The 23,313-nt window shown below is 43.7% G+C and overlaps 1 protein-coding gene across 1 annotated transcript in view; it reads right to left on the bottom strand.

Moving 5' to 3' along the window:
- Positions 1-2,210: 2,210 nt before the first annotated feature.
- The window catches only part of LOC106563992 (glutamate receptor ionotropic, NMDA 2A), an 85,408-nt gene continuing 64,305 nt past the window's right edge, over positions 2,211-23,313 (bottom strand). The window contains exons 12-14 of the mRNA XM_082967848.1: positions 12,632-12,812; positions 7,274-8,143; positions 2,211-3,486 (exon numbers count right to left, since the gene is read on the bottom strand). Of these exons, the coding sequence (XP_082823974.1) occupies positions 2,366-3,486; positions 7,274-8,143; positions 12,632-12,812 (2,172 nt within the window). The 3' untranslated portion in view covers positions 2,211-2,365. The remainder of the gene's footprint in view (positions 3,487-7,273; positions 8,144-12,631; positions 12,813-23,313) is intronic.

A 23,313-nucleotide genomic window follows, 5' to 3' on the forward strand; every position in this document is an offset into this window, starting at 1 on the left:
TTGCATCAACTTCATGTAATTGTCAATAAAAGCCTTTGACACTTATGAAATGCTTGTAATTATGCTTCAGTATTCCATAGTAACATCTGACAAAAATATCTAAAGACACTGAAGCAGCAAACTTTGTGGAAATTAATATTTGTGTCATTCTCAAAACTTTTGGCCACGACTGTAGTGTTTGTTTGTGTGTGTAGTGTGTTTGTGGGTGTGTAGTGTGTGTGTGTGTGTGTGTGGGTAGGGTGTGTGTAGTGTGTGTCGGGATGACTAGCTGATCTAATGGGGTAAAGACAGCATCTCTCCTCCCTCTTAATCTCAGTGTTTAAAAATCAATACAGTTTCTCAGTTACAACACACACACACACACACACACACACACACACACACACACACACACACACACACACACACACACACACACACACACACACACACACACACACACACACACACACACACACACACACACACACACACTGTACTGCCATCCCCTGGAGCCAGTATGTGTGTGATGTGTGTGTGTGATGTGTGTGTGTGTTACGTAACCGTGTTCAGTTGTAGAAAATAATTTTTGGTCATGTGTCAGGGTAGCAGAGTATAAAATATCCTACAAAGTGAAGAACAGCTAGAAGACAGTACCTCATAGCGTCAGTCTCAATACAGACCTGTACAACATCATCATGGTGTCTGTGTGTGTCTGTTACTCTGTAGAAGAGCGTTAGGAAGCATGCAAGGTCAAGGGTTAGGGGTTAGGGTGCTAACGCCATACAACTAGAATGATTAGAACACACATCGCATCACCATTCCATGTTCTGAGCCCATTCATGTGGGATGTTGGATTGACATCAGAGTTGTGTCTCCATGGTGATACCATTGTCTGGCTGGGTGTTCTGTTCATTCCAGCTGTACGGGCTAAAGAAGGAAACCCTGATTGGTGATTCTATCTAATCTCAGCCCTCTGGCTAGCTAACTGCTAGTGTGGCGACTAGAGAGCCATCAGTCCTAGTGCAATATGTGTTTGGTAGGGGTTATCCCTGGTAGAGAGAGGGGAGAGCTGGGGGTTATCCCTGGAAGAGAGAGGGGAGAGCTGGGGGTTATCCCTGGTAGAGAGAGGGTGAGATGGGGGTTATCCCTGGTAGAGAGAGGGGGAGTTGGGGGTTATCCCTGGTAGAGAGAGGGGGAGCTGGGGGTTATCCCTGGTAGAGAGAGGGAGCTGGGGGTTATCCCTGGTAGAGAGAGGGAGCTGGGGGTTATCCCTGGTAGAGAGAGGGAGCTGGGGATTATCCCTGGTAGAGAGAGGGAGCTGGGGGTTATCCCTGGTAGAGGGAGCTGGGGGTTATCCCTGGTCGAGAGAGCTGGGGGTTATCCCTGGTAGAGAGAGGGGAGAGCTGGGGGTTATCCCTGGTAGAGAGAGGGGAGAGCTGGGGGTTATCCCTGGTAGAGAGAGGGGAGAGCTGGCGGTTATCCCTGGTAGAGAGAGGGGGAGCTGGGGGTTATCCCTGGTAGAGAGAAGGGGAGCTGGGGGTTATCCCTGGTAGAGAGAGGTGGGGGTTATCCCTGGTAGAGAGAGGGGGAGCTGGGGGTTATCCCTGGTAGAGAGAGGGGGAGCTGGGGGTTATCCCTGGTAGAGAGAGGGGAGAGCTGGGGGTTATCCCTGGTAGAGAGAGGGGGGAGCTGGGGGTTATCCCTGGTAGAGAGAGGGGAGAGCTGGGGGTTATCCCTGGTAGAGAGAGGGGAGAGCTGGGGGTTATCCCTGGTAGAGAGAGGGGGGAGCTGGGGGTTATCCCTGGTAGAGAGAGGGGAGAGCTGGGGGTTATCCCTGGTAGAGAGAGGGGAGAGCTGGGGGTTATCCCTGGTAGAGAGAGAGCGGGGAGAGGATCTCTCTCTCAGAAGAACCAAATAGCGGGTTTAGAGCCCAGCCAAGGCTGTGTCAGAGGAGAGGAGGGATCAGAAGTTAGAGGTCATCACTCCAGACATCCAGATGAACATCCTACCCAGTCCCAGGGTACACAGAGCAGTCTATCAGTCTCTCTGTATGGTTCAGCTCTTTTCCTGTACAACCTCTCCTCTCCTCTCCTCTCCTCTCCTCTCCTCTCCTCTCCTCTCCTCTCCTCTCCTCTCCTCTCCCCTCCCCTCCCCTCCCCTCCCCTCCCCTCTCCTCTCCTCTCCTCTCCTCTCCTCTCCTCTCCTCTCCTCTCCTCTCCTCTCCTCTGTATAGTATTAGTGGTTTATGAAGTAGGTTTAACTCCTCATAGAAAACACTGAGGACTAGGACTGTTCTGTTCAGCTGTGTGTGTGTGTGTGTGTGTGTTAAGTCAGATTTGTCCCTAACACTAGCACACACCTCTTTCCCGTGTGTGTGTGTGTCTCAGACGTCAGACTCGATGCTGGGCATGCGTCGGTAGAGGCGTGGCCTGTTTCCACCGGCGCTGGAGGCCCGGGGAGCCGTCACGTAGCTGATTGGCTGCTGGGCCGCCACGGTGGGCGGAGCCATCACGTACGACATCACGGCCGTCTCTGAGGCCATGGGGTAGAAGAACTCCTGGTGGTTACCATGGGGATGCCCGTGGTGGTTGCCGAGCGTCATCGCCAGGGGGACTAGTTGTTTGTAGAGGTCGGTGGCAGAGCGGCCGTGTGCCAGGCGCTGTGCTGCGGCCAGGCTGTTCTCTCCTCCGCCTCGCTGCCCCGTCCCCCCTCCACCCTGCAGGAAGGGGTTATGGGAGGGCCGGTCGGGGTACAGGGACTTGGAGCGGCGGGGGAGGGGCAGGGGGTAGGGCAGGACGGGATCCAGAGAGTGGTTGAGGGGGGAGGAGGAGTAGGGTCGGTCAGAGCGCATGGTGAGGACGTTAGCATAGGGACTATCCTCCAGGAGACCAAAGCTGCTGTTATCTCTGCTGTTGTCCCTGTCTGGCAGACTGAACCCTCTGAACTGACTCTGCTGCTGCCGCTCTGACTCCCTGCTGCCCCCCCGATGCTGCTGCTGCTGCTTCTCAGGGATGTTCTCATAGGAGGGCTGTCGGCTGAGCTGGGTGGAGAGGTGAGATCCTGGGGGGGAGGTTCCGGCAGGGGGGAGGTAGTGACTCACCAACCCATCACCCTCACCCACCAGACCCAGCTCGCTCTGAGGCAGGTAGTGGGTGTACATGTCTCCGCCAGAGTGAGGGTGTGTGTGCTGGGAGTGTGCATGTGGAGAGTGTGTATGTGGGGAATGTGCGTGTGGGGAGTGTGCGTGTGGGGAGTGTGCGTGTGGGGAGTGTGCGTGTGGGGAGTGTGGGTGTGGGGAGTGTGCGTGTGGGGAGTGTGCCTGTGAATAGGTCTGGTGCTGTAGCTGGTCTTCACTGATGTCGTAGAGGTTTCCCAGGTGGACGCAGGCATCACAGCGGTTCTGAGGGGAGCGGACTGTGTACAGACCAGAGTAACCTGATAACTTCCCTAGACAGGACCGGCAGTGGGTCTGTCTCTGGCCCCCTGGGGCATCATAGGAACCATCTAGAGAGATGAGGAGAGGAGAGGAGAGGAGAGGGAGAGGAGAGGAGAGGAGAGGAGAGGAGAGGGAGAGGAGAGGAGAGGAGAGGAGAGGAGAGGAGAAAGAGAGGAGAGGAGAGGAATGTATTGATTAAGTGTATGTTATCGTTTTGGTCCCTTGCAGAACCAAATGTAGCAGCAAAACAGAACCCAGGGTTGCTGAGATTAGTTGTCTCTTATCTGTATCAAATGTCTGCCAGCAAAAATTACCCCTCTAGTTTACTGAACTGAATGTAATTGAATTGAGGAAATAAAATAAGGGACATTTAAACATATGCTGATTACCACAGAACACGGTAGACATTTACATTTTTACATTTTAGTCATTTAGCAGACGCTCTTATCCAGAGCGACTTACATACATTGCATACATTTCATTTATTTAAAAAATATATATGTATTGTACTGGCCCCCCGTGGGAATCGAACCCACAACCCTGTCATTGCACACACCATGCTGGCGTTGCAAACACCATGCTCTACCAACTGAGCCACAGAACACAGTAGACATTTAAACATATGCTGATTACCACAGAACACGGTAGACATTTAAACATGCTGATTACCACAGAACACGGTAGACATTTCAACATGCTGATTACCACAGAACACGGTAGACATTTAAACATGTTGATTACCACAGAACACGGTAGACATTTAAACATGCTGATTACCACAGAACACGGTAGACATTTAAACATGCTGATTACCACAGAACACGGTAGACATTTAAACATGCTGATTACCACAGAACACGGTAGACATTTAAACATGCTGATTACCACAGAACACGGTAGACATTTAAACATGCTGATTACCACAGAACACGGTAGACATTTAAACATGTTGATTACCACAGAACACGGTAGACATTTAAACATGCTGATTACCACAGAACACGGTAGACATTTAAACATGCTGATTACCACAGAACATGGTAGACATTTAAACATGTTGATTACCACAGAACACGGTAGACATATAAACATAATTATTACCACAGAACACGGTAGACATTTAAACATGCTGATTACCACAGAACACGGTAGACATTTAAACATGTTGATTACCACAGAACACGGTAGACATATAAACATAATTATTACCACAGAACACGGTAGACATTTAAACATGCTGATTACCACAGAACACGGTAGACATTTAAACATGCTGATTACCACAGAACACGGTAGACATTTAAACATGCTGATTACCACAGAACACGGTAGACATTTAAACATGCTGATTACCACAGAACACGGTAGACATTTAAACATGCTGATTACCACAGAACACGGTAGACATTTAAACATGCTGATTACCACAGAACACGGTAGACATTTAAACATGCTGATTACCACAGAACACGGTAGACATTTAAACATGCTGATTACCACAGAACACGGTAGACATTTAAACATGCTGATTACCACAGAACACGGTAGACATTTAAACATGTTGATTACCACAGAACACGGTAGACATTTAAACATGCTGATTACCACAGAAAACGGTAGACATTTAAACATGTTGATTACCACAGAACACGGTAGACATTTAAACATGCTGATTACCACAGAAAACGGTAGACATTTAAACATGTTGATTACCACAGAACACAGTAGACATTTAAACATGTTGATTACCACAGAACACGGTAGACAACTTGTTAGGGCTAAGGTCTATTTTTCTCAATTTCCGCCTGACTGACGTGCCCAAAGTAAACTGCCTGTAGCTCAGGTCCTGAAGCCAGGATATGCATATAATTGGTACCATTGGAAAGAAAACACTCTGAAGTTTGTAGAACTGTTAACATAATGTAGGAGACTATAACACAATAGATCTGGTAGGAGAGAATCCAGAGATAAACCAAACAGATTGTTTTGTTGTTGAGAGCCCATGCTCTTCCATTAGAAAGTATAGGGAAACAGTTAGTTCAAGCTCCCAGTATGCAATTCCCATGGCTTCCACTAGATGTCAATAGTCTTTGTTCAAGGTTTCAGGCTTGTTTCTTCCCAAACGAGGAAGAATTATAAGTTTTAGTGCTGGAACTCAGAGTTGAAAATCAGTCTGTGCGCATGCAATGAAGAGGACGCGCACCTGCTAATATCGCTTTCCTATTGAACATACTTCTTTCCGTATGAAATATTATAGTTTAATTATATTTTAGGGTACCTGAGGATTGAATAGAAATGTATTTTGATTTGTTTTAACAAAGTTTTGCGGTAGCTTTTTGGATTCCTTTCTCTGCATGTTGAACGAGTGGATTACTCAAATCGATGGCGCCAACTAAACAGACTTTTTGGGATATAAAGAAGGATTTTATCTAACAAAACGACACTACATGTTGTAGCTGGGACCCTTTGGATTGCAAATCAGAGCAAGATTTTCAAAAAATAACTGAATATTTAATCGCTATTTGTGAATTTATGAAACCTGTGCTGATTGAAAAATATTTTGATGTGGGGTGCCGTCCTCAAACAATCGCATGGCATGCTTTCGCTGTAAAGCCTATTGTAAATCGGACAATGCAGTTAGATTAACAATAATTTAAGCTTTTAACCGATATAAGATACTTGTATGTACTTAAATGTTTAATATCCATAATGTTATGATTATTTATTTGAATTGCGTGCCCTCCAATTTCACCAGAAGTTGTCGACAGGTGTCCTGCTTGCGGGACGCCTAGCCATAACATGCTGATTACCACAGAACACGGTAGACATTTAAACATAATTATTACCACACATTTACTGTTCTTGTCTTTGTTATTGTGTTTACATGTGCTGTACTTCTATAATACCATAGTAATACTATATTAATACCGCTATAGTACTATAGTTATACTACATTAATGCTTACTGTTCTTGTCCTTGCTGGAGGAGGTAGCTCCAGTGCTGGTGTGTTTGTAGGTGTTGTACTTCTATAATACTATAGTTATACTACAGTACTACAGTTATACAACCGTTATACTACAGTAATACTGTAGTAATACTTACTGTTCTTGTCCTTGATGGAGGAGGCAGTTCCAGTTCTGGTGTGTTTGTAGGTGCTGTACTTCTATAATACTATAGTTTTACTACAGTAATACTTCTATAATACTACAGTTATACTACATTAATACTTACTGTTCTTGTCCTTGCTGGCGGAGGCAGTTCCAGTGCTGGTGTGTTTGTAAGTTGAATACTTCTATAATACTACAGCTATACTACAGTAATACTACAGTAATAATTATATAATACTTCTATAACACTACAGCCATAGCACTGTAATAATACAGTAATACATCTATAATACTAGAATTAAAATACAGTAATACCACAGTAATAATTATATTATACTGCAGTAATACAACATTAATACTTTCTGTTCTTGGCCTTGCTGGAGGAGGCATCTCCAGTGTTGTTGTGTTTGTAGGTGCTGTACTTCTATAATTCTATAGTAATACTACATTACTACTTCTATAATACTACAGTAATACTACAGTAATACTTACTGTTCTTGTCCTTCGTGGAGGAGGCAGCTCTAGTGCTGGTGTGTTTGTAGGTGATGTACTTCTATAATACTATAGTTATACTACACTACTACAGTTCTATTCTTCTATTTTCTATAATACTACAGCTTTACTACAGTAATACTTCTATAATACTATAGTTATACTACAGTAAAACTACAATAATACTTCTATAATACCATACTTCTACTATATTAATACCGCTATAGTACTATAGTTATACTACATTAATACTTACTGTTCTTGTCTTTGCTGGAGGAGGCAGCTCCAGTGCTGGTGTGTTTGTAGGTGCTGTACTTCTTGTCCTTCAGAGAGTGGAGGTCAGCATCCTCAGAGTGGCTGTGGTGCAGCAGAGTGGCGCTCAGCTGCAGGATGGAAGCGTCCACGGAGTGTGTGTTGGAGTGCTCCAAGTGAGAGTGTCTGAGGTCGGAGTGCGTGTGTGTGAGGTCAGGGGGTTCCTGGAGGCTGTCTCTCTGGTAGAGCGGGGCGGAGTGTAGACTGGACTGGTCTGAGTCTATGGAATAGATCTTCTCGTGACTCCTCCCACTGCCGCCTCCCCCCCCTATTCCTCCCATCCCCCCCACCGGGCGTTTCTTCAGTCCGTCTTTTGGGGGTTTGAACCCCCCCATCCCCATCCTGGGGCCCCCCAGATCTGACTCCATGTAGGAGGGGGGCCGGCTGGAACACTCAGAGATGTCAGAATGGGGTGGGTCTTCTGGGAGGTAACGCTGGCTCTTCATTGTTGCAGGGCCCGGGACAGGGGCGGAGCCAGCAGATCCACAGGCGGGAACACCAGCGGGACCGGACAACGGGATTGGTCCTTGTTTCAGCGTCTCCACGCTCTTCTTCCATAGGGAGCGGGGTTTGGAAGAGGGGCCGGCCAGGCCGGGGGGGCGGGGTTTGCCATTGTCGGCGGTAACGCTGACCTCTATGTTGTTGGGGTTAGCATCGTTGAGGTTGAGGGGGTGGTGTTTGGGTATCCCTGGGTACGGGCCTGGGGAGGAGTTATTCAGCAGGTCTTTGTGCCGACCCAGGAAGCCCTGTAGAGTGGAAGTGTTGCTATAGAGACCACCCTGGCCTTTAGGAGACAGACTGACGACAGAGGTACCTAGAGGAGAGACAGTATAACATCTATAATCTATAGAGACCACCTGGAGACAGTATAACATCTATAATCTATAGAGACCTCCTGGAGACAGTACAACATCTATAATCTATAGAGACCACCTGGAGACAGTATAACATCTATAATCTATAGAGACCTCCTGGAGACTGTATAACATCTATAATCTATAGAGACCTCCTGGAGACAGTATAACATCTATAATCTATAGAGACCACCTGGAGACAGTATAACATCTATAATCTATAGAGACCACTTGGAGACAGTATAACATCTATAATCTATAGAGACTACCTGGAGACAGTATAACATCTATAATCTATAGAGACCACTTGGAGACAGTATAACATCTATAATCTATAGAGACTACCTGGAGACAGTATAACATCTATAATCTATAGAGACTACCTGGAGACAGTTTAACATCTATAATCTATAGAGACCACCTGGAAACAGTATAACATCTATAATCTATAGAGACCACCTGGAGACAGTATAACATCTATAATCTATAGAGACCACCTGGAGACAGTATAACATCTATATATAAATATTAGATAGAATATATAACATCTATAATCTATAGAGACCACCTGGAGACAGTATAACATCTATAATCTATAGAGACTACCTGGAGACAGTATAACATCTATAATCTATAGAGACCACCTGGAGACAGTATAACATCTATAATCTATAGAGACCACCTGGAGACAGTATAACATATATAATATATAGAGACCACCTGGAGACAGTATAACATCTATAATCTATAGAGACTACCTGGAGACAGTATAACATCTATAATCTATAGAGACCACCTGGAGACAGTATAACATCTATAATCTATAGAGACTACCTGGAGACAGTATAACATCTATAATCTATAGAGACCACTTGGAGACAGTATAACATCTATAATCTATAGAGACCACCTGGAGACAGTATAACATCTATAATCTATAGAGACCTCCTGGAGACAGTATAACATCTATAATCTATAGAGACCTCCTGGAGACAGTATAACATCTATAATCTATGGAGACTACCTGGAGACAGTATAACATCTATGATCTATAGAGACCACCTGGAGACAGTATAACATCTATAATCTATAGAGACTACCTGGAGACAGTATAACATCTATAATATATAGAGACTACCTGGAGACAGTATAACATCTATATATAAATATTAGATAGAATATATAACATCTATAATCTATAGAGACCTCCTGGAGACAGTATAACATCTATAATCTATAGAGACTACCTGGAGACAGTATAACATCTATAATCTATAGAGACCACCTGGAGACAGTATAACATATATAATCTATAGAGATCACCTGGAGACAGTATAACATCTATATATAAATATTAGATAGAATATATAAGATCTATCATCTATAGAGACCACCTGGAGACAGTATAACATCTATAATCTATAGAGACCACCTGGAGACAGTATAACATCTATAATCTATAGAGACCACCTGGAGACAGTATAACATCTATAATCTATAGAGACTACCTGGAGACAGTATAACATCTATAATCTATAGAGACCACTTGGAGACAGTATAACATCTATAATCTATAGAGACCACCTGGAGACAGTATAACATCTATAATCTATAGAGACCACTTGGAGACAGTATAACATCTATAATCTATAGAGACCACTTGGAGACAGTATAACATCTATATATAAATATTAGATATAATATATAACATCTATAATCTATTGCAGGGGTCTCCAACCTTTTCTAACAAGAGAGCTACTTTAAACAAATCAATGGTGCTGCAAGCTACTCATTGTTTTCTAGCTTTCAAATAGGCTCTTTCTTCTCCTCTCCCATGCAACTCTTCTCCTGGTCCTTGTGTACAAGAGAACGTAGTGTACTATTTTGTCACCTCTTCCCCTGGTCCTTAGAAAGTAGTGTACTATGTTGTCAACTCTTCCCCTGGTCCTTAGAAAGTAGTGTACTATGTTGTCAACTCTTCCCCTGGTCCTTAGAGAGAAAGTAGTGTACTATGTTGTCAACTCTTCCCCTGGTCCTTAGAGAGAAAGTAGTGTACTATGTTGTCAACTCTTCCCCTGGTCCTTAGAGAGAAAGTAGTGTACTATGTTGTCAACTCTTCCCCTGGTCCTTAGAGAGAAAGTAGTGTACTATGTTGTCAACTCTTCCCTTATCATGTCTACACCTCTACTGTGGGACTCTGTTACTACATTTATTATGTCTACACCTCTACTGTGGGGCTCTGTTACTACATTTATTATGTCTACACCTCTACTGTGGGACTCTGTTACTACATTTATTATGTCTACACCTCTACTGTGGGAATCTGTTATTACATTTATTATGTCTACACCTCTACTGTGGGACTCTGTTACTACATTTATTATGTCTACACCTCTACTGTGGGAATCTGTTATTACTATATTTATTATGTCTACACCTCTACTGTGGGACTCTGTTACTACATTTATTATGTCTACACCTCTACTGTGGGACTCTGTTACTACATTTATTATGTCTACACCTCTACTGTGGGACTCTGTTACTATATTTATTATGTCTACACCTCTACTGTGGGACTCTGTTACTACATTTATTATGTCTACACCTCTACTGTGGGACTCTGTTACTACATTTATTATGTCTACACCTCTACTGTGGGAATCTGTTACTACATTTATTATGTCTACACCTCTACTGTAGGACTCTGTTACTATATTTATTATGTCTACACCTCTACTGTGGGACTCTGTTACTACATTTATTATGTCTACACCTCTACTGTGGGACTCTGTTACTACATTTATTATGTCTACACCTCTACTGTGGGACTCTGTTACTACATTTATTATGTCTACACCTCTACTGTGGGAACCTGTTACTACATTTATTATGTCTACACCTCTACGGTGTGACTCTGTTACTATATTTATTATGTCTACACCTCTACTGTGGGACTCTGTTACTACATTTATTATGTCTACACCTCTACTGTGGGACTCTGTTACTACATTTATTATGTCTACACCTCTACTGTGGGACTCTGTTATTACTACATTTATTATGTCTACACCTCTACTGTGGGGCTCTGTTACTACATTTATTATGTCTACACCTCTACTGTGGGACTCTGTTACTATATTTATTATGTCTACACCTCTACTGTAGGACTCTGTTACTACATTTATTATCTCTACACCTCTACTGTGGGACTCTGTTACTACATTTATTATGTCTACACCTCTACTGTGGGACTCTGTTACTACATTTATTATGTCTACACCTCTACTGTGGGACTCTGTTACTATATTTATTATGTCTACACCTCTACTGTGGGGCTCTGTTACTACATTTATTATGTCTACACCTCTACTGTGGGAATCTGTTATTACTACATTTATTATGTCTACACCTCTACTGTGGGACTCTGTTACTACATTTATTATGTCTACACCTCTACTGTGGGACTCTGTTACTACATTTATTATGTCTACACCTCTACTGTGGGAATCTGTTACTATATTTATTATGTCTACACCTCTACTGTGGGACTCTGTTACTACATTTATTATGTCTACACCTCTACTGTAGGACTCTGTTACTACATTTATTATGTCTACACCTCTACTGTGGGACTCTGTTATTACTACATTTATTATGTCTACACCTCTACTGTGGGGCTCTGTTACTACATTTATTATGTCTACACCTCTACTGTGGGAATCTGTTATTACTACATTTATTATGTCTACACCTCTACTGTGGGACTCTGTTACTATATTTATTATGTCTACACCTCTACTGTAGGAATCTGTTACTACATTTATTATGTCTACACCTCTACTGTGGGACTCTGTTATTACTACATTTATTATGTCTACCTTCGGTTTTGAGACGTTTCTTCTACAGACACTTTAATGGATACTTTTAAATTATATTATGTTAGCTAATCATTAATATAACAAATACAAAAAATATATATTTAAAAAAAATGTCAAAGTATAATTGTTAGAGATGACTAATGTTACTGTCACCTCTACAACAACAAAAAAACACTTAAATGAGTGTAAATTTGCATTGGGAGTGCCAATATGGCCGACTTGTACCTTCAAAGCCTTTCATAGCATCAGCAAGATTTATATACATCATTGGGTACGACAGTTGAAATAAGCTGATGAGGCATTTTTAAGTTACATTCTTTAAAAATCAAAGGATATATATCATGAATTTAATTTAAAAGTTTAAAAAAAATGTAAGTAACAATTCCAGATTTTCCTTTTTATTTCCTGATAAAATTCCCCAAATTTCCCCGAAGTTCCGGTTGGAATATTCCCAGGGAATTTGAAATCCTCCAAACCAGGTATTTTTTGGAAAAGTTCCTGTAATTCTATTAGTTTTTTGCTGGGTTAGAGATGTGAGGTCAGGGGTTAGAGGTTAGAGGTTTATCATACCTTTCATCATGTTGATGATACCGGGCTGCAGCAGGGCCGGGGAGCGTTTAGGAGAAGAAGACAGGCTGATCTTCTTAGCTGACTTCAGAAGGTGTAACATGTTGGCCTGAGGAGAGAAGTCTAACTCTGGAGGCTTCTTCTTTAACTCTATATGGACCCCGTGGACACAAGACCAGATACCCTGGAGAGGAGGAGGAGAGGAGGAGGAGGAGAGGAGGAGGAAGAGAGGAGGAGGAGGAAGAGAGGAGGAGGGTTAGGAGGAGATGAGGAAGAGAAGAGGGGGTGATGATGATGATGGTGATGGATGGGCGGGGGGAATGGAGGAGAATAGGGAACAGAAAGAGAGAGGAAGAAGATCAGTGTGAGGCATCACACACAGACAGACAGACAGACAGACAGACAGACAGACAGACAGACAGACAGACAGACAGACAGACAGACAGACAGACAGACAGACAGACAGACAGACAGACAGACAGACAGACAGACAGACAGACAGAGTAACCCTTGGAAGTAGCAGCAGCAGTTCTAAACACTGCGGGGTAGAACATTATACATTTTAACTGCTCACTACTCCTCCACACTCCTCTCCTCTTTAAACGGGTTAACTCCTCACTACTCTCCTCTCTGCTCAGCGTAGCGCAGCGACAGGGACATGGCTGATAAGTAACACAACTGGAGTCAACACCAGGGACATGACTGATAAATAACACAACTGGAGTCAACACCAGGGACATGACTGATAAATAACACAACTGGAGTCAACACCAGGGACATGGCTGATAAATAACACAACTGGAGTCAACACCAGGGACATGACTGATAAATAACACAACTGGAGTCAACACCAGGGACATGACTGATAAATAACACAACTGGAGTCAACACCAGGGACATGACTGATAAATAACACAACTGGAGTCAACACCAGGGACATGACTGATAAATAACACAACTGGAGTCAACACCAGGGACATGACTGATAAATAACACAACTGGAGTCAACACCAGGGACATGACTGATAAATAACACAACTGGAGTCAACACCAGGGACATGACTGATAAATAACACAACTGGAGTCAACACCAGGGACATGACTGGTAAATAAACTGGAGTCAAAACCAGGGATATGGCTGGTAAATAACACAACTGGAGTCAACACCAGGGACATGACTGATAAATAACACAACTGGAGTCAACACCAGGGACATGACTGATAAATAACACAACTGGAGTCAACACCAGGGACATGACGTAAATAAACTGAGTCAAACCAGGGAATGCTGTAAATAACACAACTGGAGTCAACACCAGGGACATGACTGATAAATAAACTGGAGTCAACAACAGGGACATGACTGATAAATAACATAACTGGAGTCAACACCAGGGACATGACTGATAAATAACACAACTGGAGTCAACACCAGGGACATGGTTGATAAATAACACAACTGGAGTGAACACCAGGGACATGACTGGTAAATAAACTGGAGTCAAATCCAGGGACATGACTGTAAATACACAATGGAGTCAACACCAGGGACATGGCTGATAAATAACACAACTGGAGTCAACACCAGGGACATGGCTGATAAATAACACAACTGGAGTCAACACCAGGGACATGACAGGTAAATAAACTGCAGTCAAAACCAGGGATATGGCTGGTAAATAACATAACTGGAGTCAACACCAGGGACATGACTGATAAATAACACAACTGGAGTCAACAACAGGGACATGACTGATAAATAACATAACTGGAGTCAACACCAGGGACATGACTGATAAATAACACAACTGGAGTCAACACCAGGGACATGGCTGATAAATAACACAACTGGAGTCAAAACCAGGGACAAGATTGATAAATAACACAACTGGAGTCAACACCAGGGACATGACTGATAAATACCACAACTGGAGTCAACACCAGAGACATGACTGATAAATAACACAACTGGAGTCAACACCAGGGACATGACTGATAAATACCACAACTGGAGTCAAAACCAGGGACATGACTGATAAATAACACAACTGGAGTCAACACCAGGGACATGACTGATAAATAACACAATTGGAGTCAACACCAGGGACATGACTGATAAATACCACAACTGGAGTCAACACCAGGGACATGACTGATAAATAACACAACTGGAGTCTGTGCTCTGTCTCTTTGTGTGTGTATGTCAGGGCAGGAGGGGGGAAGTCAGGGTAGAAGGAGGGGATGTCAGGGTAGGACTATATATACTGTACACACTCACTAGACCATCTGTACACTCACTAGACCACATATACACTCACTAGACTATATACACACTCACTAGACCACATATACACTCACTAGACCACATATACACTCACTAGACCACATATCCACTCACTAGACCACATATACACTCACTAGACCACATATACACTCACTAGACCACATATACACTCACTAGACCACATATACACTCACTAGACCACATATACACTCACTAGACCATATATACACTCCCTAGACCACATATACACTCACTAGACCACATATACACTCACTAGACCATATATACACTCACTAGACTATATATACACTCACTAGACCATATATACACTCACTAGACCACATATACACTCACTAGACCATATATACACTCACTAGACCACATACCCACTAGACTATATATATACTAGACTATATATACACTCACTAGACTATATACACTCACTAGACTATATATACACTCACTAAACTATATATACACTCACTAGACTATATATACACTCACTAGACTATATATACACTCACTAGACTATTTATACATACTCACTAGACTATATACTACACATCACTAGACTATTTATACATACTCACTAGACTGTATACACACTCACTAGACTATATATACAATATACTATATATACACTCACTAGACTATATACAAATTCACTACACTATATATACACTCACTAGACTATATATACACTCAGTAGACTATATACAGACACTAACTAGACTATTTATATATACACTCACTAGAATAATATATATATATATATATATATATATATATATATATCACTATAGACTATATATATATAAATACACTCACTAGACTATATATACACTCACTAGACTATATATACACTCACTAGACTATATATATACACACTTTAACTAGACTATATATACACTCACTACAATATATATACACTCACTAAACTATATATACACTCACTAGACTATATATACACTCACTAGACTATATATACACTCACTAGACTATATATACACTCACTAGACTATATATACACTCACTAGACTTTATACACACTTACTAGACTATATATACACTCACTAAACTATATATACACTCACTAGACTATATTTACACTCACTGGACTATATATACACTCACTAGACTATATACACACTCACTAGACTATATATCATTAGACTATATTCAGTGAGGGAAAAAAGTATTTGCTTTTTTTTGCTGATTTTGAACGTTTGCCCACTGACAAAGAAATTATCAGTCTATAATTTTAATGGTAGTTTTATTTGAACAGTGAGAGACAGAATAACAACAAAAAAATCCAGAAAAACGCATGTCAAAAATGTTATAAAATGATTTGCATATTATTAGTAGATTTGGATAGAAAACACTCTGAAGTTTCTAAAACTGTTTGAATGTTTTCTGTGAGTATAACAGAACTCATATGGCAGGCAAAAACCTGATAAAAATCAGAGAATAGTAGCTCAGTCAATGAGTGGACTGCCTATGGACAAAGGGATTGGTAATGGGCGATCCCGCGAGCGCGCCATTCCTAATTTTTCTTCTGGAATGAATACGCTATTGTCCGGTTGGAATATTATCGCATTTTTACATAAAAAATACCATAAAGATTGATCGTAAACAACGTTTGACATGCTTCTAAGAACGGTAATGGAACATTTTGACTTTTTGTGTCAACGCACGAACAAAACTGAGGTATTTGGACATAAATATGGATTATTTCAAACAAAAACAACATTTCTTGTCGAAGTAGCAGTCCTGGGAGTGCATTCTGACGAAGATCAGCAAAGGTAAGAGAATATTTATAATACTAATTCTGAGTTAAGGTGACCCCAGAACTTGGTGGGTGTCTGTATAGCTTGCTTTGATGGCGAGCTATGTACTCAGAATATTGAAAAATGTGCTTTCGCCGAAAAGCTATTTTAAAATCTGACACAGCGGTTGCATAAAGGAGTACTGTATCTATAATTCTTAAAATAATTGTTATGTATTTTGTCAACGTTTATGATGAGTATTTCTGTAATATGTGTGCTCATTGTGCTCATTCACTGGAAGTTTTGGAGGCTAAACATTTTCTGAACATTTTCTGAACATCACGCGCCAATGTAAAATGCTGTTTTTGGATATAATTATGAACTTTATCGAACAAAACATACATGTCTTGTGTAACATGATGTCCTAGGAGTGTCATCTGATGAAGATTGTCAAAGGTTAGTGCTTCATTTAGCTGTGTTTTGGGTTTTTGTGACATATCTCCTTGCTTGGAAAATGGCTGTGTGGTTATTTTTGTCTATGTACTCTCCTAACATAATCTAATGCTTTGCTTTCGCTGTAAAGCCTTTTTGAAATCGGACAATGTGGTTACATTAAGGAGAAGTGTATCTTTAAAATGGTGTAAAATAGTCGTATGTTTGAGAAATTGAAATGATTCGATTTTTGTTATTTTGAATTTCGCGCCATGCTATTTTGTCAAACGATCCCGTTAACGGGATCCTGTGTCGAAGGGGTCACTAAGAGGTTTTAAGGTTTCGAGGCTGACGTTTGGCAACTCGAACCTCCACAGATTTTCTATGGGATTAAGGTCTGGAGACTGGCTAGGCCACTCCAGGACCTTAATGTGCTTCATCTTGAGCCACTCCTTTGTTGCCTTGGCCGTGTGTTTTGGGTCATTGTCATGCTGGAATACTCATCCATGACCCATTTTCAATGCCCTGGCTGAGGGAAGGAGGTTCTCACCCAAGATTTGATGGTACATGGCCCCGTCCATCGTCCCTTTGATGCGGTGAAGTTGTCCTGTCCCCTTAGCAGAAAAACACCCCCAAAGCGTAATGTTTCCACCTCCATGTTTGACGGTGGGGATGGTGTTCTTGGGGTCATAGGCAGCATTCCTCCTCCTCCAAACACGGCGAATTGAGTTGAAGCCAAAGAGCTCCATTTTGGTCTCTTTGGGTCCCCCCACAACACTTTCACCCAGTTGTCCTCTGAATCATTCAGATGTTCATTGGCAAACTTCAGACGGGCATGTATATGTGCTTTCTTGAGCAGGGGAACATTGCGGGCGCTGCAGGATTTCAGTCCTTCACGGCGTAGTGTGTTACCAATTGTTTTCTTGGTGACTATGGTCCCAGCTGCCTTGACATCATTGACAAGATCCTCCCGTGTAGTTCTGGTCTGATTCCTCACCGTTCTCATGTTCATTGCAACTCCACAAGGTGAGATCTTGCATGGAGCCCCAGCCCGAGGGAGATTGACAGTTCTTTTGTGTTTCTTCCATTTGCGAATAATCGCACCAACTGTTGTCACCTTCTCACCAAGCTGCTTGGCGATGGTCTTGTAGCCCATTCCAGCCTTGTGTAGGTCTACAATCTTGTCCCTGACATCCTTGGAGAGCTCTTTGGTCTTGGCCATGGTGGAGAGTTTGGATTCTGATTGATTGATTGCTTCTGTGGACAGATGTCTTTTATACAGGTAACAAACTGGGATTAGGAGCACTCCCTTTAAGAGTGTGCTCCTAATCTCAGCTCGTTACCTGTATAAAAGACACCTGGGAGCCAGAAATCTTTCTGATTGAGAGGGGGTCAAATACTTATTTCTCTCATTAAAACGCAAATCAATTTATAACATTTTTGACATGTGTTTTTCTGGATTTTTGTTGTTGTTATTCTGTCTCTCACTGTTGAAATAAACCTACCATTAAAATTATAGACTGATAATTTCTTTGTCAGTGGGCAAACATACAAAATCAGCAGGGGATCAAATACTTTTTTCCCTCACTGTACACACTCACTAGACTATATACACACTCACTAGACTATATATACACTCACTAGACTATATACACTTGTAACAGTATAGCTTCCGTCCCTCTCCTCTGCCCAACCTGGGCTTGAACCAGGGACCCTCTGCACACATCAACAACTGACACCCACAAAGAATCGTTACCCATCGCGCCACAAAAGCCGCGGCCCTCGCAGAGCAAGGGGAACAACTACTTCAGGTCTCAGAGCGAGTGACGTCACTCGATTGAAACACTTTTAGCGCGCACCACCGCTAACTAACTAGCTAGCCATTTCACATTGGTTACACACACTCACTAGACTATATACACACTCACTAGACTATATATACACTCACACTACATTGACACTCCCACACAAAATACACACACATTCAAATACACTACATACACAGAGAACACACACACGCATACCGACACAACACAAACACACATACAAAGACATTACACCCACTTTTACACTCATCATTTACTGCTGCTACACTGTTCCTTATTTTACTCTTATTATTATCTATCCTGATGCCTAGTCACTTTACCCGCCTTCATGTACAAATCTACCTCAAATACCTTATTATTATCTATCCTGATACCTAGTCACTTTACCTGCCTTCATGTACAAATCTACCTCAAATACCTCATTAAACAATCCGGTTTGGAGTGAGCAGTCGCACTACGCTTCGCTCCACAGGTAATATTACACTTCACTACATTACAACGGCTTAATTTGTTTGATCTGAGCAATTCTTCTTAGCTAGCTACATAGCCGTCTTTGTATCAAAGATAATTGTGTAGTTTAGAGTAAATAGAGTAATTATCGAGGCTAGCTATCTTCGTCCTCCTAACGTAGTCAACACTGCTAGCTGCTAGCTAGCTAGTCATCACTGCTAGCTAGCCAACTTCTACCGACTAGCAGCACTGTAGAAACTATTACATTACAACGTAACGACTTGATTAGTGTGGTGTTAGTGTTAGTTAGCCAGCTACATAGTTGTCTTTGCTGTCTCTGTATCTAAGATAATTGTGTAGTTTGAGTAATTATCGAGGTGAGCTAGCCAGCCGCGACGCCAGACTTAGTCAACCCACCTGGTCATCATTAACCCACTGCTAGCTAGACAACCGTTACCGACTAGCAGCGCTGTAGATACTAATATTTTACAACGGAACGATTTGACTAGTGCAGTGTTAGCTAGCTAGCTACTTAGTTGTCTTTGTCATAGCTTGATAATTGTGTAGTTTAGTAATTATCGAGGTTAGCTAGCCAGCCATCGAGGTTAGCTAGCCAGCTATTTCCGTCCCCCGCGACGCCATTTTTCCTAACCCAGCCAACTATTACCGACGAGCAGCATTGTAGAAACTAAATACTTACAAGGAACGTCTTGATTAGTGTTATGTTAGCTAGCTAGCTACAAAGTTGCTTTGTATCATGGCAAGGTGTAGTACTGAAACTATCGAGGTTACCTAGCCAGCTACACGTTCAAAGTCAACAACGCAGCCACTGCTAGCTAGCCTACTCCACCAGCCAGCAGTACTGTATCATTTTCGTCATTTTAGTCAATAAGATTTTTGCAACGTAAGCTTAACTTTCTGAACATTCGAGACGTGTAGTCCACTTGTCATTCCAATCTCCTTTGCATTAGCGTAGCCTCTTCTGTAGCTTGTCTACTATGTGTCTGTCTATCCCTGTTCTCTCCCCTCTGCACAGGCCATACAAACGCTCCACACCGCGTGGCCGCTGCCACTCTAACCTGGTGGTCCCAGCGCGCACGACCCACGTGGAGTTCCAGGTCTCCGGCAGCCTCTGGAACTGCCGGTCTGCGGCCAACAAGGCTGAGTTCATCTCAGCCTATGCTACCCTCCAGTCCCTAGACTTCCTGGCGCTGACGGAAACATGGATTACCACAGATAACACTGCTACTCCTACTGCTCTCTCCTCGTCTGCCCACGTGTTCTCGCATACCCCTAGAGCATCGAGCCAGCGGGGTGGTGGCACTGGAATCCTCATCTCTCACAAGTGGACATTCTCTCTTTCTCCCCTGACCCATCTGTCTATCTCCTCATTTGAATTCCATGCTGTCACAGTTACCAGCCCTTTCAAGCTTAACATCCTTATCATTTATCGCCCTCCAGGTTCCCTTGGAGAGTTCATCAATGAGCTTGACGCCTTGATAAGTTCCTTTCCTGAGGATGGCTCACCTCTCACAGTTCTGGGTGACTTTAACCTCCCCACGTCTACCTTTGACTCATTCCTCTCTGCCTCCTTCTTTCCACTCCTCTCCTCTTTTGACCTCACCCTCTTACCTTCCCCCCCTACTCACAAGGCAGGCAATACGCTTGACCTCATCTTTACTAGATGCTGTTCTTCCACTAATCTCATTGCAACTCCCCTCCAAGTCTCCGACCACTACCTTGTATCCTTTTCCCTCTCGCTCTCATCCAACACTTCTCACTCTGCCCCTACTCGGATGGTATTGCGCCGTCCCAACCTTCGCTCTCTCTCTCCCGCTACTCTCTCCTCTTCCATCCTATCATCTCTTCCCTCTGCTCAAACCTTCTCCAACCTATCTCCTGATTCTGCCTCCTCAACCCTCCTCTCCTCCCTCTCTGCATCCTTTGATTTCCTCTGTCCCCTATCCTCCAGGCCGGCTCGGTCCTCCCCTCCTGCTCCGTGGCTCGACGACTCACTGCGAGCTCACAGAACAGGGCTCCGGGCAGCCGAGCGGAATTGGAGGAAAACTCGCCTCCCTGCGGACCTGGCATCCTTTCACTCCCTCCTCTCTACATATTCCTCTTCTGTCTCTGCTGCTAAAGCCACTTTCTACCACTCTAAACTCCAAGCATCTGCCTCTAACCCTAGGAAGCTCTTTGCTACCTTCTCCTCCCTCCTGAATCCTCCTCCCCCTCCCCCCCCCTCCTCCCTCTCTGCGGATGACTTCGTCAACCATTTTGAAAAGAAGGTTGACGACATCCGATCCTCGTTTGCTAAGTCAAACGACACCGCTGGTCCTGCTCACACTGCCCTACAATGTGCTTTGACCTCTTTCTCCCCTCTTTCTCCAGATGAAATCTCGCATCTTGTGACGGCCGGCCGCCCAACAACCTGCCCACTTGACCCTATCCCCTCCTCTCTTCTCCAGACCATTTCCGGAGACCTTCTCCCCTACCTCACCTCGCTCATCAACTCATCCTTGACCGCTGGCTACGTCCCTTCCGTCTTCAAGAGAGCGAGAGTTGCACCCCTTCTGAAAAAACCTACACTCGATCCCTCCGATGTCAACAACTACAGACCAGTATCCCTTCTTTCCTTTCTCTCCAAAACTCTTGAACGTGCCGTCCTTGGCCAGCTCTCTTGCTATCTCTCTCAGAATGACCTTCTTGATCCTAATCAGTCAGGTTTCAAGACTGGGCATTCAACTGAGACTGCTCTTCTCTGTGTCACGGAGGCTCTCCGCACTGCTAAAGCTAACTCTCTCTCCTCTGCTCTCATCCTTCTAGACCTATCTGCTGCCTTTGATACTGTGAACCATCAGATCCTCCTCTCCACCCTCTCCGAGCTGGGCATCTCCGGCGCGGCCCACGCTTGGATTGCGTCCTACCTGACAGGTCGCTCCTACCAGGTGGCGTGGCGAGAATCTGTCTCCGCACCACGTGCTTTCACCACTGGTGTCCCCCAGGGCTCTGTTCTAGGCCCTCTCCTATTCTCGCTATACACCAAGTCACTTGGCTCTGTCATATCCTCACATGGTCTCTCATATCATTGCTATGCAGATGACACACAATTAATCTTCTCCTTTCCCCCTTCTGACAACCAGGTGGCGAATCGCATCTCTGCATGTCTGGCAGACATATCAGTGTGGATGACGGATCACCACCTCAAGCTGAACCTCGGCAAGACGGAGCTGCTCTTCCTCCCGGGGAAGGACTGCCCGTTCCATGATCTCGCCATCACGGTTGACAACTCCCTTGTGTCCTCCTCCCAGAGTGCTAAGAGCCTCGGCGTGACCCTGGACAACACCCTGTCGTTCTCCACTAACATCAAGGCGGTGACCCGATCCTGTAGGTTCATGCTCTACAACATTCGCAGAGTACGACCCTGCCTCACACAGGAAGCGGCGCAGGTCCTAATCCAGGCACTTGTCATCTCCCGTCTGGATTACTGCAACTCGTTGTTGGCTGGGCTCCCTGCCTGTGCCATTAAACCCCTACAACTCATCCAGAACGCCACAGCCCGTCTGGTGTTCAACCTTCCCAAGTTCTCTCACGTCACCCCGCTCCTCCGCTCTCTCCACTGGCTTCCAGTCGAAGCTCGCATCCGCTACAAGACCATGGTGCTTGCCTACGGAGCTGTGAGGGGAACGGCACCTCCGTACCTTCAGGCTCTGATCAGGCCCTACACCCAAACAAGGGCACTGCGTTCATCCACCTCTGGCCTGCTCGCCTCCCTACCTCTGAGGAAGCACAGTTCCCGCTCAGCCCAGTCAAAACTGTTCGCTGCTCTGGGACCCCAATGGTGGAACAAGCTCCCTCACGACGCCAGGACAGCGGAGTCAATCACCACCTTCCGGAGACACCTGAAACCCCACCTCTTTAAAAATA

The sequence above is a fragment of the Salmo salar genome, chromosome 02, assembly GCF_965601325.2.
Source record: "Salmo salar chromosome 02, fSalSal1, whole genome shotgun sequence".
NCBI lineage: Eukaryota > Metazoa > Chordata > Actinopteri > Salmoniformes > Salmonidae > Salmo > Salmo salar.